General features: G+C 42.8%; 1 protein-coding gene across 1 annotated transcript in view; it reads right to left on the reverse strand.

Annotated features, from left to right (window-relative positions):
• The window catches only part of LOC112071556 (thyrotropin receptor-like), a 48,023-nt gene that overhangs the window by 21,427 nt on the left and 9,643 nt on the right, over nucleotides 1–16,953 (reverse strand). The window contains 7 exon segments of the mRNA XM_024139003.2: nucleotides 4,954–4,967; nucleotides 4,969–5,032; nucleotides 7,689–7,757; nucleotides 8,263–8,340; nucleotides 8,612–8,686; nucleotides 8,898–8,972; nucleotides 15,553–15,627. Coding sequence (XP_023994771.1) covers nucleotides 4,954–4,967; nucleotides 4,969–5,032; nucleotides 7,689–7,757; nucleotides 8,263–8,340; nucleotides 8,612–8,686; nucleotides 8,898–8,972; nucleotides 15,553–15,627 — 450 coding nt within the window.

Consider the following 16,953-nt stretch of genomic DNA (forward strand, 5'->3'; position numbering starts at 1 on the left):
TTGGAAACTGGAGTTAGGCTTTCTCCCTACTACATTGACTTTGGTTTGCTGTATGATAAAGTCACTCACAAACATCTCTGATACAGATGTTTTTAGCAACTTCTGGGGTAGCTATTGCAGTTTTGATAGCGCAGTAAAAATGCAGTAACTGCAGTCGACTGTGGTATTTTGGATGCAGTAATTGCAGAATAACTGCAGTGTACTGCATTTGATCTGCTGTTATCCTGCACTGTAACTGCAGTTACACTGCAACATTTCTGCAGTAAAGAAAATAGGTATTTTGGACCCAGTATTTGCAGCATACTGCAGTTATACTGCACTCTAACTACAGTCATACTGCAGTGTACTGCAATCTGACTGCAGTATGCTGCAAATACTGCGTCCAGAATTCCAGAAACTGCAATCATGGGGTCTCCCGAGTGGCGCCAGCGGTCTAAGGCACTGCATCACAGTGCTTGAGTCATCACTAAAGACCTAGGTTCGATCCCGGGCTGTATCACAACCGGCCGTGATCCGGAGTCCCATAGGGCGGCACAAAATTGGCCCAATGTCGTCCCGGTTTGGGGAGGGTTTGGCCTGGGGGGCTTTACTTGGCTCATCGCGCTCTAGCGACTTCTTATCGCGGGCCAGGCGCCTGCAGGCTGACCTTGGTCGTCAGTTGAACAGTGCTTCCTAGATAAAGAACTAAACAAGCTAGCCAGCTACCTAACCCTGTYGCCCCAAGTTARCGTTATAAGCATGGCTAGTGTGCCTTGACCGGACCGGGTCGGAGCAAATACGAAAACTGGTTATTTATTAATTAGGGATATGACASCTAGCTAGATAGTTAGCYAGCTAACTATAGCGACTGAAACAGATTGTCGTTTTGCTATGTTTTGGGGTGTTACGTCCGTTGTTAGAAGGAGACCAAGGTGCAGCGTGGTAGGCGTACATTATACTTTTATTTTAAATGACACYAAAAAACAACAAAATGCAAAACGAACGTAAAGCTATATGCAGTGCAGAAAGCAACTACACACAAACAAAATCCCACAAMTGAAGRTGGGAAAAAGGKCTGCCTAAGTATTATCCCCAATCAGAGACAACRATAGACAGCTGCCTCTGATTGSGAACCATACCCGGCCAACAAAGAAATAKACAAACTAGAATGCCCACCCAAATCACACCCTGACCTAACCAAATAGAGAAATAAAAAGGCTCTCTAAGGTCAGGGCGTGACATGGSGGAAGAACATTGTTGTGACATAYGAAATACAAGTGATACTGTAATCAATGTGTAATAMCTACGTAAATTAATGAAAGTGTTMAATTATGATGTGCAGTCATATTCAGRTCCTGATTGGTCAACAAGYTTATTTGACGCACCAAATAGTGTTATTTGAAGTGTATCTTTTTTGACATGCAAAGMCCCAAACGGTGTTCCATAGGAGTGGTCTGAGTGGCGAGGGATACACTGAAAATTAGCTGTTATTGGCAGAGAGGTTTGGGACTCRMTTTGTTATTGGTSTATTAACAAATKTACCATCACCAGGCAGGCCAAAACTCCATCCCACCAAAACACGCTGAAATTTCAGGCAGTCTTTTCTAACAGCTCTTACACTAAAAGGGCATTAAACTACCAACAAGACATTAAAAACAGTAATATCTTATGCTTCACGGAGTTGTGGCAGAACGACGACATTATCAACATACAGCTGGCTGGTTATACGCGGTATCGGCAGGATAGAACAGCGGCGTCTGGTAAGACAAGGGGTGGCGGACTATGAATATATGTAAACAACAGCTGGTCCACGATATCTAAGGATGTCTCAAGGTTTTGCTCGGCTGAGGTAGAGTATCTCATGATAAGCTGTAGACCACACTATCTACCTAGAGAGTTTTAATCTGTATTTTTCGTAGCTGTCTACATACCACCACAGACTGATGCTGGCACTAAGACCACACTCAATGAGCTGTATTCCGCCATAAGTAAACAGGAAAACGATCATCCAGAGGCGGCGCTCCTAGTGGCCGGGGACTTTAATGCAGGGAAACTGAAATTGGTCTTACCGAATTTCTATCAGCATGTTAAATGAAAAAGGATGAATATGTATGAACTTTCCAAACTTTCCAATTTGTAAGTCGCTCTGGATAAGAGCGTCTGCTAAATGACTTAAATGTAAATGTAAATGTAAATGTACAACCAGAGGGAAAAAAACTCTGGACCACCTTTACACCACACACAGAGATGCATACAAAGCTCTCCCTCCATGTGACAAATCTGACAATAATTCTATCCTCCTGATTCCTGCTTACAAGCAAAAATTAAAGCAGGTCAAAAAAGAAGTGGTCAACTGAAGCAGATGCTAAGCTACAGGACTGTTTTGCTAGCACAGACTGGAATATGTTCCGGGATTCYTCYKAYGGCATTGAGGAGTACACCACATCAGTCATTGGCTTAATCAATAAGTGCGTCGATGACGTCGTCCCCACAGTGACCGTACATACATACCCCAACCAGAAGCCATAGATTACGGGCAACATCCGCACTGAGCTAAAGGCTAGAGCTGCTGCTTTCAAGGAGCAAATAAGAAATCCCGCTATGCCTGCCGACGAACCATCAAACAGTCAAAGTTTCAATATAGGACTAAGATCGAATCGTATTACATCGGCTCTGATGCTCGTTGGATGTGGCAGGGCTTGCAAACCATTATAGACTACAAAGGGAAGCACAGCCGAGAGCTGCCCAGTGACACGAGCCTACCAGATGAGCTAAACTTATTCTATGCTCGCTTCGAGGCAAATAWCACTGAAACATGCATGAGAGCACCAGCTGTTCCGGATGACTGTGTGAGCACGCTCTTCGCATCCGATGTGAGTAAGATATTTATACAGGTCAACATTCACAAGGCCGTAGGGCCAGATAGATTAACAGGACGTGCACTGCGAGCATGTGCTGACCAACTGGAAAGTGTCTTCACTGACATTTTCAACCTCTCCCTGTCCGAGTCTGTAATACCAACATGTTTTAACTTCGTGACGCTAGGGACCAGAATTATTATTATATATTTTTTTTATAACGTTCCCAAGGTAAACAGACTATTTCTCAGGCCCAGATYGTAGAATATGCATATAATTTACAGATTAGGATAGAAAACACTCCAAAGTTACCAAAACTGTCAAAATATTGTCTGTGAATATAACAAAACTGATTCTGCAGGCGAAAACCTGAGGAACTCCAACTCGGAAGTGCTTTTTTTTTAAACCCTGTTCCGTTGCCTGCCCCTCTTCCATTTAAAGGGGTATCAATCAGATTCCTTTTCCAATGGCTTCCTCAGGCTGTGACCAGGCTTTAGACATAGTTTCAGGCTTTTATTTTGAAAAATGAGCGAGATTTTTCAAAACGAGTCAGGTGTCCTTTGATTAGTTCCTGCGTGCGAGAGGGGTAGCTCGACATTTTCTTTCTCTCTTTTATTGAATAGGTTACCGTCTGGTTGAAATATTATCGATTATGTATGTTAAAAGCAACCTGAGGATTGATTATGTAAAACGTTTGACATGTTTCTACGAACATTACGGATACTTTTGGGAATTTTCGTCTGCCTTTCAGGAACGAAACGGGCTGTAGTTTTTCTGAACATAACGCGCAACCCAAATGGCGTTTTTTGTTATAAAACTTATATTTTATCGAACAAAAAAGAACATTTATTGTGTACTGGGAGTCTCGTGAGTAAAAATCGAAGATTATAAAGGTAGCGATTATTTTATTGCTTTTCTGACTTTCGTGACCAAGCTATTTAAGGCTAACTGTTCTAGCATTGATTGATACACTCACAAACGCTTGGATTGCTTTCCGCTGTTAAGCATATTTTTCAAATCTGCACCGATACGTGAATTAACAACTAGCTAACTGTGTTTTGGTATATTCACTTGTGTTTCACAATTATAAATATTTTTTGTAATATTTCGAATTTGGCGCTCTGCAATTCAGTGGTTGTTTAGGAAAATTCCGTAACGGGATCCGTAGCGTCAAGAAGTTTTAAGCTGATCATACGTGTTCTCACAGACATGTTTCTCCTCCTCCGTATGATGAAAGGAAATGGAGAGGGACAAAAAATCTAACTTACCATTAATTATTCATGGCAGTTAGGAAATGAATTGTAAATCAGGAAATTCATGTTTTTATTTATTTTTTTACTAATTTAATATTTGACTAATAATAATCTGATTATATTATACTCCAATTAAACTTTTTCTGTAAAAGTTCAAACATAAACCACATATCATTGTATAACTCTCTTGATTAATCCAACATTATTTGGATCTTGATTCCTTTAAAAGAAAAAATGACCAAAATTGTTAACATTTAAAAACTGTAACATTGTGGATACGTTGAAGTTGGAAGCTTTACATACACTTGGTTGGAGTCAATTGTAACTTCCTGATTTCAAAAATGAGAGAAAATAAACTGTGTTAAAATAAAGGAAAGGTATCTACCTGGTGTAAATTAAAGGAAAGGGTACTACCCGTCTAGAGGGGTTAATAGTATATAAGGAAGGTTACTACCCTGGTTATAGAAAAGGAAGGTAACCTGGTTAAATAAAGAAGGTACTACCCTGGTTAAATAAGAAAGGTACTCACCCTGGTTAAGATATAGGAAAGGATACTAGCTCACTGGTTAAATAAAGGAAGAGTGACTACCCTGGTTTTAAATAGAAGGAAAGAGTCTACCTCTGGTTAATAGAAGGAAAGGTATAACTACCCTGGTTAAATAAAGGAAAGGTACTACCTGGTTAAATAAAGGAAAGGTACTACCCTGGTTTAAATAAAGGAAAAGGTACTACCCTGGTTTAAATAAAAAGTACTACCCTGGTAAATAAAGGAAGTACTACCCTGGTTAAATAAAGGAAAGTGCTACCTGTTAAATAAAAAAGAATGGGATTTCCTCGGTTAAATAAAGCTAACTAATACTCACAGAAGCATTGGGCCAGCTGACAGTGCCTGAAAACATCCCTTCATCCATCCTGGTCAGACGCCTGTTTCTATGGAGGTACCTGAGAGAGAGTCCCACACACACACACACACACACGACACACACACACACACACACACACACACACACACACACACACACACACACACACACACACACACCACCACAACACACAACACACACACACACACACACACACACACACACACACACACACACACACACACACACGGGGGCACAAGCAGACACGCACGTGCAAGAATGTAACCGACACACTTCAATCACTGTAATCATCCTGATAGCTCAAAAACAGCTCATATTTTCACGGCTTTCTGAAGCAACACTGACTTCGGATGGATCAGATCTTATCTGAGTGTTTTAAATTAGCCATCGGAGAAGGTACTTCAGAAACATATTGTAGAATCCCTACATGATAATAAACGTGTGGGGGGAGTGTTTATCTTGGTATTACAGACCCAGGGATAAACTCACACACAGACATCTATACACACAGCGGCACACAAACGCACACACACACACACACACTCCAGGATCAGTTCTCTCTCTGAGCGCGCTCCTGCCAACACAAACAGCAGTGTGGTAAGACTGACTAAAGTGACTGCCCATTGGTTTAAAAGACATATTAATGTTTCATATCCTGACTGGAAAGGGGACAGAAAGGTGACCAAAAGGAAGAGGGGAGTTGAAATTGTGACACAGAAAGCGGTGCTTGGTTTTATCCCCATTTCAGAGCTTTGTGATTTCCGCATTTAATGAGAAGTGCTCTACATGTAAAATAATGTATTATTAAAACTAAATTCAATAAAAATCCAGGTCAGTGGATGAAATCTACATTTAAAAACGAGACCCTATATAGTGTTTTTCTCCCTTGGTAAATAGTAGTCTGAGTATCAGTCTCTTTAGCTAACATTACACTCCTTAGCTAGGCAAGTTGTTGTATTTTCAGGCTTAAAACTAAGCCATTCTGTGGTTGGAATTGCAGTATGTATTTAGTTTGGGAATTTAACCTTAATAAACTAGCGACTTTTGTCAGACTGGTTTCCTCTGGACTAACAAAAAAATGGTTGCTTAGCAGCTGGATACCAACTGTTCTGTGGAGAGAGAAAAAGTGATAGAGTTCCAATATTTGCATAATCGTTGTGCTTGGAGGATAACTGTGAGGGTGATCAAATCAGGATCATATCCACTGTTCTCCTCGAGCTCATTAATGATAGACTGTTAATATTTGAAGGTAGCAGAAAGGACAGTATCTTTGGCACAGGAGTACATGGAGTGGATTATCTAAAGCACAGGTGTCAAACTTATTCCACAGAAGGCTGAGTGTCTGCGGGTGTCTCCTCCCTTGTACTTGGTTGATGAATTAAGGTCACTAATTAATAATTGAAACAAAAAACAAAAAAACCTGCAGACACTAGGCCCTCCGTGGAATGTGTTTGACACCCCTGTTCTAAAGAGACTGGTACCCAGGCTAGGGAAATAGAGGTCATTTGATGCTTTGATGCGGACTTCCTGAAATCACCCTCCTAAAATATCCTATTTATCCCATGAGAACTAGAGCTTCCTAATCAAGGCTGGGGTTAATCTCTCTGTAAGCACGTCTGAGAGAACTAGTTCAGATGTAGCATTGATCTGAGAGAACTAGTTCAGATGTAGCCGTGATCTGAGAGAACTAGTTCAGATGTAGCCGTGATCTGAGAGAACTAGTTCAGATGTAGCMGTGATCTGAGAGAACTAGTTCAGATGTAGCAGTGATCTGAGAGAACTAGTTCAGATGTAGCAGTGATCTGAGAGAACTAGTTCAGATGTAGCAGTGATCTGAGAGAACTAGTTCAGATGTAGCAGTGATCTGAGAKAACTAGTTCAGATGTAGCAGTGATCTGAGAKAACTAGTTCAGATGTAGCAGTGATCTGAGAGAACTAGTTCAGATGTAGCAGTGATCTGAGAGAACTAGTTAGGTGTAGCAGTGAAAGGTTCCCAATGCTCCCATGTAGGGAAATAGAGCCTGCGAGAAGAGCCCTGTGGCTTCAGGATATTCGATGTGGGGGAGTGGGAAATGTGGGGAGCCGGATGTCCAAGTAACCTACACATTAACTATATATGTGTGGAAAACATTTTATCATAGGTAAGACATTTAACTTGTTTAGTATAGTCCTTTTGTAACTCCACTTACTACTTCTAGCTGTATAGTCCATTTCTTTGCGTTGTTGGTCTTGGCTAGCTTAATTTTCTGGTCGGTAACTAGCTAGCCCTCATTCATTCACCTGGCTGCTAGCACCGTCATGAAAAGGGGGGCATGAGGGAAGCCCTACAATATTATGTTTTTTCTAAGTAGTGAGAATACTCTGGAGCAGGCAATGTTGAAAAGTCATCTTTAGACATGTTGTACGTTTATTAAATTAGATTTGTAATTGGCTAAAACAAGCAGACATCAATAAAACTGCATTTACTGTGAGCCAATGGGGTAACCTAGGAAACAACAGGTTGTTTTCCCCCACAGGCAGGCAGGGCTGCAACGTTCTATCTAATACTGACTGGGCCTATTCTATATTCTATATTCTATATTCTATATTCTATATTCTACATTCTATATTCTATATTCTATATTCTACATTCTATTCCATTCCATAGTCTATTCCATTCCATAGTCTATTCCATTCTATTCTACTGTGTTAATGATATAAGCTAAATGACTTACACAGCATCCAGTTTGGTCCCGTTGAAAGCATGATGTTGGATGTCTGTGAAGCCGTTACTGTACAGCATCCTGTAAGAGAATAACAACATTAGAAAACATTCATAAAGGTGACATTTTTACTGAAGTAATCACTGGGTAATTATGAGTTATTAGGCACCAACCCACTGACTAACTTTCAATCTGTTTCTGGTTGTACAGGTCATATTAAAATCAGTCATGTCAATGCTGCAGTAGGTGGTGAACAACATGCATACTTTTGTGCTGAGGGATTTGCCTGTGTATGCAATTTAGTGACCAAAATCACTACAACATTTTCAATATTATTTTCTCCCCTTCAAAACCTAACTACTTAGCTGAATGAGCTTGTGGTCTCCTGTATCTCTTTTCCAATGTGACCGATGTGCCCACAGCTTTGGCATCTAATGTAATGGTAGTTTCTCGCCGGTAGACGTTAGGGAAACCCTCTCTGGGCTGGCCACAGCACACTCTGAGACTGCAAGTGAGGGTAATGTAATGGCCTATCCCTTAAGGTGACAACACCAGTGAAACACTAGAGCTAAGGCTGTGTACTCACACTGTCAGCACTTGGTTGGTAATACCGCGGAATGAGTTGGCTGGGATCTCAGAGATGTAAGGATGATCAGTGATCTCACTGTGAGGAGAAACAAGAGGAAATGAGGTGGCGTCTCAAATATAGAAAACCTCGTCAGAGTGGGAAATAGCTAAGTACATCTCCTGGCACAATAGTAACCATTGACACTAGACTAACCAAGGCATATTGGGTTGGAAAACCCTCCCTACTACTGAAGAAAGGAGGTTTTGAGTATGGGATTTTATATATAGATACTATGGTCGGTGGATTGTAATAGATTTATAAGACCTGAGTGACAAATAACAAAAGTTCTGCCTACTAGTTTTCTTACAGTATGAAGTTCATGTCATCTGAGTGAATGTTGGTGAGATCAGGGAAGATGGTGAGGCCAGTATTGAAAATACCCCTAGAAGGAACCAAAAAAAAAAAGACTTAAATATATATAATTGATCAATTATGGGTCCTTTGTCCAAGCCAAATATTTGAAGACAAATCTCATCTCTTGCATCTTGTGTTAAAGTAGCATTGTCAGTGGTTAGGAGGACTCACAATAGCATTTTCAATGCTGTCAGAATGATGCTTTTAATACATTGTATATGATGTCTAAAAGTGCTCACAGGTATTTCAGGTTTGGAAGGTTTTTAAATGCTTCTGGATCTATGTATGACAGACTCCTCGCATTCCGGATCTCTCTGAAATGGAAAACACAAAATGCTTAACCTTTTACTGCAGTTGGCTAAATCAGGGTCACACAGAGTGTTTCTTGGTAGTCTTAAACTAATCTACTGTTAAACAAAAGTATACACCTCACACACATGGTTATGGGCTTTTAAAAAGAAGACACCTGTACCATGTCAGATATAGAGTTGAAATGTATTCAATTTGGAGTTTACCTCCCAATATTACACTTTATATACATCACAGAAGACTGAAAAATATAAAAAACATGTGTCACCAGGTTTTTAGCGTAAAATAAATAAATGTTTATTAATTATGAAAACTATTAATGAATCAAATGTTATTGGGCACATACACATATTTAGCAGATGTTATTGCGTGTGTAGCGAAATGCTTGTAACATTCCACCCATGAGGCCACTAGATCATTTGACTGCAGGAAAGGGGTAGCTACACACACACACACTTGTAAGCGAACGACAAGGTAAACATAATGTTTTCCAATTTGAGATGTATTTCTGTGTATTTTAGGAATACAGGGATACTTTGGGATTTTGGCAAAGAGTCAGATGAACTTATGGATACCATTTTTTAGGATACCATTTTTATGTCTCTGTGACCAGTAAGAAATAAGTTAGAGGTAGTTGCGCTAACGCTAGCAAGATACCCATAGACGTCTAGCCATTGCACAAATGCTAGCTAGCATTGGCTCTCAAAACTACCTCTAATTTCCTTCATACTGGACACAGAAACATAAAAATGGTTTCCACAAGTTCATCTGACTCTGGGGAAGTAGATGGAATCCTGAAGAATCCCTTTAAGTGCTAATACATTCTTTGCGTTGCTCAGTAATTTAGCATACCTTTGCATCACAGAACATACTGTATATCACATACATTTAGTTGATACAAGGGTTTGTATTAATTCCCAACAGTCCATCACAACTTCCCTTCATGTTGTCTAAAGGTCAGGACCGTGCTTTAGGTTCACGCGCACGCACACACACTAACCCAGGGATACCGATTACACCCATGTGTGGCTTAAACCTGCTGAGTGCTGACAGAACAGGGCAAGGTACATGTCTGTCTGTGGGAAAGACCAGGAGTAAAATCTTCCAAATCTCCACATACATCTAAATACAGAAGTCAAGGTTCAATTAATGTCTCCTTACTGTGTTAACTCTTGTGCGCCAGAGAGGGCCAGGAGAGGGGCTCTCCTCTTTGCTTGTCTAACCCATGCGGTGTGGAGGAACCCTGGGGACGAACGTGTGATCCTGGCCCTCCTTCACACACCTGGATAACCACACAGCACCCTGGCCAACGTGTTCTGACCACTGGGAGCCCTCTGTCTGACCCAGTGTGTGTGCAATGTGCAGTGAACCACCGCCCACTCACCACACTCAACCTTCTCCCCCCCTGATTTCAGCCCCAAGGTTTGCATGCCTTTGTTCAATGAACCATTTCCTTCCACCCTTCCAGCCCATCCCATCCTCCACACTACTCTCTCCACCCAATCCCTCCACCCTCAACCCTACCCTCCCAGCCCCTTGTCCCCCCAAGCCCCTTGGTCCCCCCAGCCTTGGTCCCCCCCAGCCCTTGTCCCCCCCCAGGCCCCTTGCCCCCCCAAGCCCCTTGTCCCCCCCCAACCCCTTCCTCCCCAGCCCCTTGGCCCCCACCGCCCTGGTCCCCCCCAGCCCCTTGGTCCCCCCCAGCCCCTTGTCCCCCCAGCCCGTGGCCCCCCAGCCACCTTGGTCCCGGCCCCCCCAGCCCCTTTGGCCCCCAGCCCTTGGGCCCCCCCAGCCCCTTGGTCCCCCCAGCCCCTTGGTCCCCCCAGCCCCTTGGCCCGCCCAGCCCTTGTCCCAGCCCTTGGTCCCCCCAGCCTCCTTTGGCCCCCGCCCCTTGGTCCCCCCAGCCCCGTGGCCCCCAGCCCCCTTGGTCCCCCCAGCCCCTTGGTCCCCCAGCCCCTTGGTCCCCCCCAGCCCCTTGGCCCCCCAGCCCCTTGGTCCCCCCCAGTTCCCTTGGCCCCGCTTCCCCAGCCCCTTGGCCCCCCCAGCCCCTTTGTTTTTTTTTTTCCCCCCACCCTTGGCCCCCCAGGCCCCTTGTCCCCCCAGCCCCTGCCCCCCACCCTGGTCCCCCCCAGCCCCTTCCGCCTGGCCCCCCCAGCCCCTTGCCGCCCTTCCCCCAATGGGTCACCCCTTGGTCCCCCCCAGACCCCTTGGTCCCCCCAGCCCTTGTCCCCAGCTGCCCAGCCCCAGCCCCTTGCCCTCAACCCTACCTCGCCCCGCCCCTTGCCCTCAAGCCCTACTCACCCAGCCCCTTGCCCTTCAACCCGTACCTCGCCCCAGCCCCCTTGGTCCCCGCCCTGCCCCCCCTTGGTCCCCCCCAGCCCCCTTGTCCCCCCAGCCCCTTGGCTGCCCCCCAGCCCCTGTGCCGCGCCCCCCCTAGCCCCTTGCCCCCCCAGCCTTTGTCCCCCCAGGCCCCGTTGGTCCCCCCCAGCCCTTTGCCCGCCAGCCCCTTGGTCCCCCCAGCCCTTGGCCCCCCCTAGCCCTTGGCCCCTCCCAGGCCCTGCCTGTCCCCCCACCCCTTGGTCCGCCCCAGCCCCTTGCCCCCTCAAGACCTACCTCTCCCCCTGTCCCCCTCCCCTTGGTTCCCCCACCCTTAACAGTTGCCACCCTCCACTGGCCACAAGCAGCTGACAGGAAGCCCAACATTAATTTGTTTCTGACCCCTGGAGGAAACGGAGAGAGATGCCATTATTATGTGGTGTGGCACAACCACTGGACCAACCAGCTCTGAACAGACCCTGGAGATCCAATTCAAATAACTGGCTAGGGGCTCAATCTTCTCAGGAGCACGAGGTGTCTCAGAGCTGGAGATTTGTGGAATACTAAATCCAGGACAGGGATTGGCCACAAAGAGAGCCTATCACAGAGGGGACAAACAATCACATATCATCTAAAAGGTGAGACTATAGAGATAACCTATAAGATAAAGATGGGGAGCTAGAGATGACCAGGACGGTGTATTAATTTGCAAGCCAGTCTCAGTTGCATGCCTAGGAGCCCATAAGCTCTCTCCCGCTTTCCTCTGGGTCTTTATGAGATGCAAATACAGCAGCTAAGGTATGGACAGGAAAACCAAATATTGACTTTTAGCTTGCCCTCTCCCCTAACATGTTATTATCTCTGTCTGATTAGACCCAGACCTAGCAATGATGGATGGGAGACAGATACTGTTTATACAGTATATACAGTATCTCTCAATTATTCTCTCTGACGTCATTACATCAAAAGCCACTTAGCTAATATGCTTCTCTAGAGTAACATGGGATGGCAAAGTGACAATCTTCAGACCTTATGAAATGTTGTTGTCAACCACAAACTGGTTATGGAAACGCTGTTGGGTAACAGTTAGAATGTCTGTTGATGGATGCACTGTAAAATAAAAAATCTAGTTGTTTCACCTAAATATGGTTAAGTATTGGTATTTTATTACAATCCCCATTAGCTGCAGCAAAAGCAGCAGCTACTCTTCCTGGGGTCCAAACAAAACATGACACAATACAGAACATTAATAGACAAGAACAGCTCAAGTACAGACCTACATCAATTAAAATGTTTTTTGTTTTTTTTACAAAAAAGGGAGACTTAGCCAACATCAATTCCAATACATACACAAACTATCTAGGTCGAATAGGGGAGAGGTGTTGAAACCAGGTTTGCTGTTCATTTGAGCAATATGAGATGGAACAGTTCCATGCAATAATGGGTCTATATAATACTGTACGCTTTCTTGAATTTGTTCTGGATTTGGGGACTGTGAAAAGACCCCTGGTGACATGTCTGGTGGGGGTAAATGTGTCTGTCAGAGCTTTGTGTAAGTTGAGTATGCAAACCTTTTGGGATTTTCAACACATTCATGTTTCTTTTAAAAATAAGTGATGCAGCCAGTCTCTCCTCAACTCATAGCCAAGAGAGACTGGCTGCATAGTGTTTATATCAGCCCTCCTTACACTACCGTTCAAACCGGTAAGTGTATATCAGCCCTCTGATTACAAATTTAGAGCAAGACGTGCTGCTCTGTTCTGGGAAAGCTGTATCTTAACTAGATCTTTCCTTGCAGCACTCGACCACACGACTGGACAATAATCAAGAAATGACTCAAACTAGAGGCTGCAGAACTTGCTTTTTGGAATGTGGTGTCAAAAAAGCAGAGAATCTCTTTTTTTAAAGACAGACCTCTCCCCATCTTTACATCCATTGAATCTATTTGTTTTTACCATTACAGTTTACAATCTAAGGTAACACAACGTAATTTAGTCTCTTCAACTTGTTCAACAGCCACACCATTCATTACCAGATTCAGCTGAGGTCTAGAACTTAAGGAATGATTTGTACCAAATACAATGCTCTTAGTTTTAGATATTTTTAGGACCCGTTTATTAATGGCCACCCATTCCAAAACAGACTGCAACTATTTGTTAAGGGTTTCAGTGACTTCATTAGCTGTGGTTGCTGATGTATATATGGTTGAATCATCAGCATACTTGGACACACATGCTTTGTTTAATGCCAGAGGCAGGTCATTTGTAAAAATAGAAAAGAGTAGAGGGCCTACAGAGCTGCCCTGCGGTACACCACACTTTACATGTTTAACATTAGAGAAGTGTCCATTAAAGAAAACCATTTGAGTTCTATTAGATATAGCTCTGAATCCACAATGTGGCAAAGGCTTAATATCAAATTGTTAATTTGTTTACAGAGAAATAGTATTGTATTTGCTCAAACACAATTTTTTCCAACTGTTTTCTATGAGCTGGCAGCAAGCTTATAGGTCTGCTGTTAGAACCAGTAAAGGCTGCTTTGGCTCTCTTGGGTAACGGAATGACTTTGGCTTCCCTCCAGGCCTGAGGACAAATACTTTCCTCTAGGCTCAGATTAAAGATATGACATTTAGGAGTGGCTATAGAGTCAGCTACCATCCTCAGTAGCTTTCCATCTAAGTTGTCTGTCATGCTGGTATGAAGGGATCGGGCGACAGGTGCAGGAATGCGTAATAGAGGTTTTTATTTTCCCAAATGACAGCGTTCCATGTAAAGGCACGGGGACGAAGACCAAACAAACACGTATACAAAACACAGGGTTGAAACCCAAACAAAAGAGCGAGGAGTACCTCGAATAAATAACACTAGCGCACAATGATTATCACACACGGTACGAGACCCGTAATCTTCTGGCACTCCATAATGGCACGAACGCCAAAACATAGCACAGGTACTCACACGACCAACGGACATTGTAACAATAACTGACAGCCCAATGGTGAAAAGGGCACATTTATACAAATACAATCAGTTGAAATGGGGACCAGGTGTGCGCAAGTTCCGGAGGGATCCGTGACATTGTCAATGCCAGGAAGTTTAAAGTAACTGGCTCCACATCCTTTTCTTACTCAACTTTTCGGTCAGTGTTACCTGAATAAAAACAATGTGTTGGCTCAAACTTGTTTTTGCTCAATTTGTCTGATATGTTCATTCAACTAGAAATTATTATTTGGGCAAATTTACCCCCCAAAAATGTCTGTGAAACACATACTGCTTTTAACATACAAAGAGTTCCAACTACATATTTCACACACGTTGACATTGTGCATGTTCATTAATACAGTAATTAGTATTCAACATGTCCTCAGCTGGGATTTGAACTCACAACCTCTTGGTTCACAGCGTTCTAATCTTCCTGCTATGCCACCATGTCAGTCTCAATAACTAATTTCAGCTGTATTGCTACACTTTGCACTTTGAAATAAATCTGTTAAAAGTAGTCAAAACTATTTGATTTATGAAGGAGTAACATTAAAGCAGAGTAATATTTCCTGCCAAMATTAGACAATTATACAGAAAAACCTAAAATTGCTTAAATAAATAAATCAATGCAATGATGTGAGAATTGTCAGATGAACTGATAATTAACACAGACATGGTGGCATAGCAGCAAGATCAGAACGACATCAATCAAGAGATTGTGAGTACAAATAATTATAATAACTGTATAAATTAACATGCACAATGTAATCATGTATGTCAAGCTGTAAGTTAAAAACAATGTATGTTAAAAGTGCTGTGTGTGTAATTAGATCCACAGACTTATTTTTAGGTAAAATGCCATAAATAATACTTTCTAGTTGAATGAACATGAGCCTAATAGAGCGAACACATGCTTTTAAGTTTGTGACAACTAAAAATGTAAAGTTCTGGTAACACTTTGACTGAAAAGTTGCGTAAACTAAAACAAGTCTGTGGAACCAGTTACTTAATAATAATTTAGTTGACACAACTATACTCAAATGCCTACAAACTGCTATTTTGTCAAGGCGAAATACGCTTCCTGTTATAGCCAGTAATAGAAATCAAGAGAATTTACCAGATAGTGAAGGTGGTCCTGTGTGACTCAGTTAAACATGGTGCTCCCAACGCCAGGAATGTGGGTTCGTTTCCTGGGGCAACCAATACGTAAAAATGTATGCACACACAACTTTGGGCACTTTGGACCAAAGCGTCTGCTAAATGGCCCATATTAGATTAGTAAGTCACTCACATGTGGGTGATTTTCTTCAGGTTATAGAATGAATGCCTCTCCAGCCTCTTCAGCGTCAGATCCACTGATATATATCTGAAGAAAAAAAACAATACTTCAATAAGGCCAATCTACTGTCTGTGGACTCCATTCTAATGGTCACACATGTCCACTCTACTGTCTGTGGACTCCATTCTAATGGTCACACATGTCCAATCTACTGTCGTGGACTCCATTCTAATGGTCACACATTGTCCAATCTACTGTCTGTGGACTCCATTCTAGATTGTCACACATTGTCCAATCTACTTGTCTGTGGACTTCCATTCTACATGGTCACACATGTCCAATCTACTGTCTGTGGACTCCATTCTAATGGTCACACATGTCCAATGTGTGACCTAGAATGGAGTCTGTGGACTCCATTCTAATGGTCACACAAGTCCAATCTACTCAACTACCCACCTCTCACATAGCCTCTAAATACAATCAATTAACAGGTATGTACAGTATGCAACACTTTCACCTTAGTCATCAGTGTCCGTTTCATGTGTGTCAGTTTCATGTGTTACTGAGTAACTAGTGTGTCGTTAGCGTGATTTAATGGCATATAAAATAGAGACTATTTGCCAATATAGAAGCACCGGGCTGCTATGTACTGGCTGAGGCAGAAGAAAATAATAATCTTCTTTGCTTTCTCTCTCTTTCCTCGTAGCTGACTTGGACATTGCCATTGGCCTCACAGGCTGAGATCAAGGCTTGGCAGAATGTTTATTTTCAGAATAAGTGTTTAAAAAAATAACTTGGTTTCTCATTTCCATCTTGCGTTTAAGCGTTTTAGCTTGGTGATAGCCCTTTCCACCTTTATGTACCTAGTGTATATTTTACCACATCAACTAAACCAGGGGTAGGCAACTAGATTCAGCCTCGGCAGGAACATACTGTAATGATAAAAATGTGTACACTGCAAATTGACCACAACTAAGCCCCAAAAAAAGAGATTGAAATTATTGTTATTTTCAAATACATACTTTGATTAAAATTCAGACACGGTCTATTATTTTTATTTTGTTTCATACTTGGGAACAGATGTTCAAAATTATTTTCAGCTGAATTTCTGTTGATTTTACAGTCTTTTTTGACCAAAAACTAAAATCCTAAAAAAACACCAATCCATAGAACAGTTGTACTGGAATACCTTGGGGATGCCTAGGCCCTTGTGGTGGGAATGCCCACATTCCTATTCTAGGATGGCATTAACATTAACTTAGCAGACAGCAGTGATACCAAACAGAAAACAGATCAGACAGACCGACCGACCGACCGACAGAGACAGACAGACAGACAGACAGACAGACAGAAAAAGAGAGAGATGGAGCGGAGAGAGGAGAGAAGAGGAGAAGAGAGAGGAGAAGAGAAGAG

This window comes from Salvelinus sp. IW2-2015, unplaced genomic scaffold (genome assembly GCF_002910315.2).
Source record: "Salvelinus sp. IW2-2015 unplaced genomic scaffold, ASM291031v2 Un_scaffold1641, whole genome shotgun sequence".
In the NCBI taxonomy this organism is placed as follows: Eukaryota; Metazoa; Chordata; class Actinopteri; order Salmoniformes; family Salmonidae; genus Salvelinus; species Salvelinus sp. IW2-2015.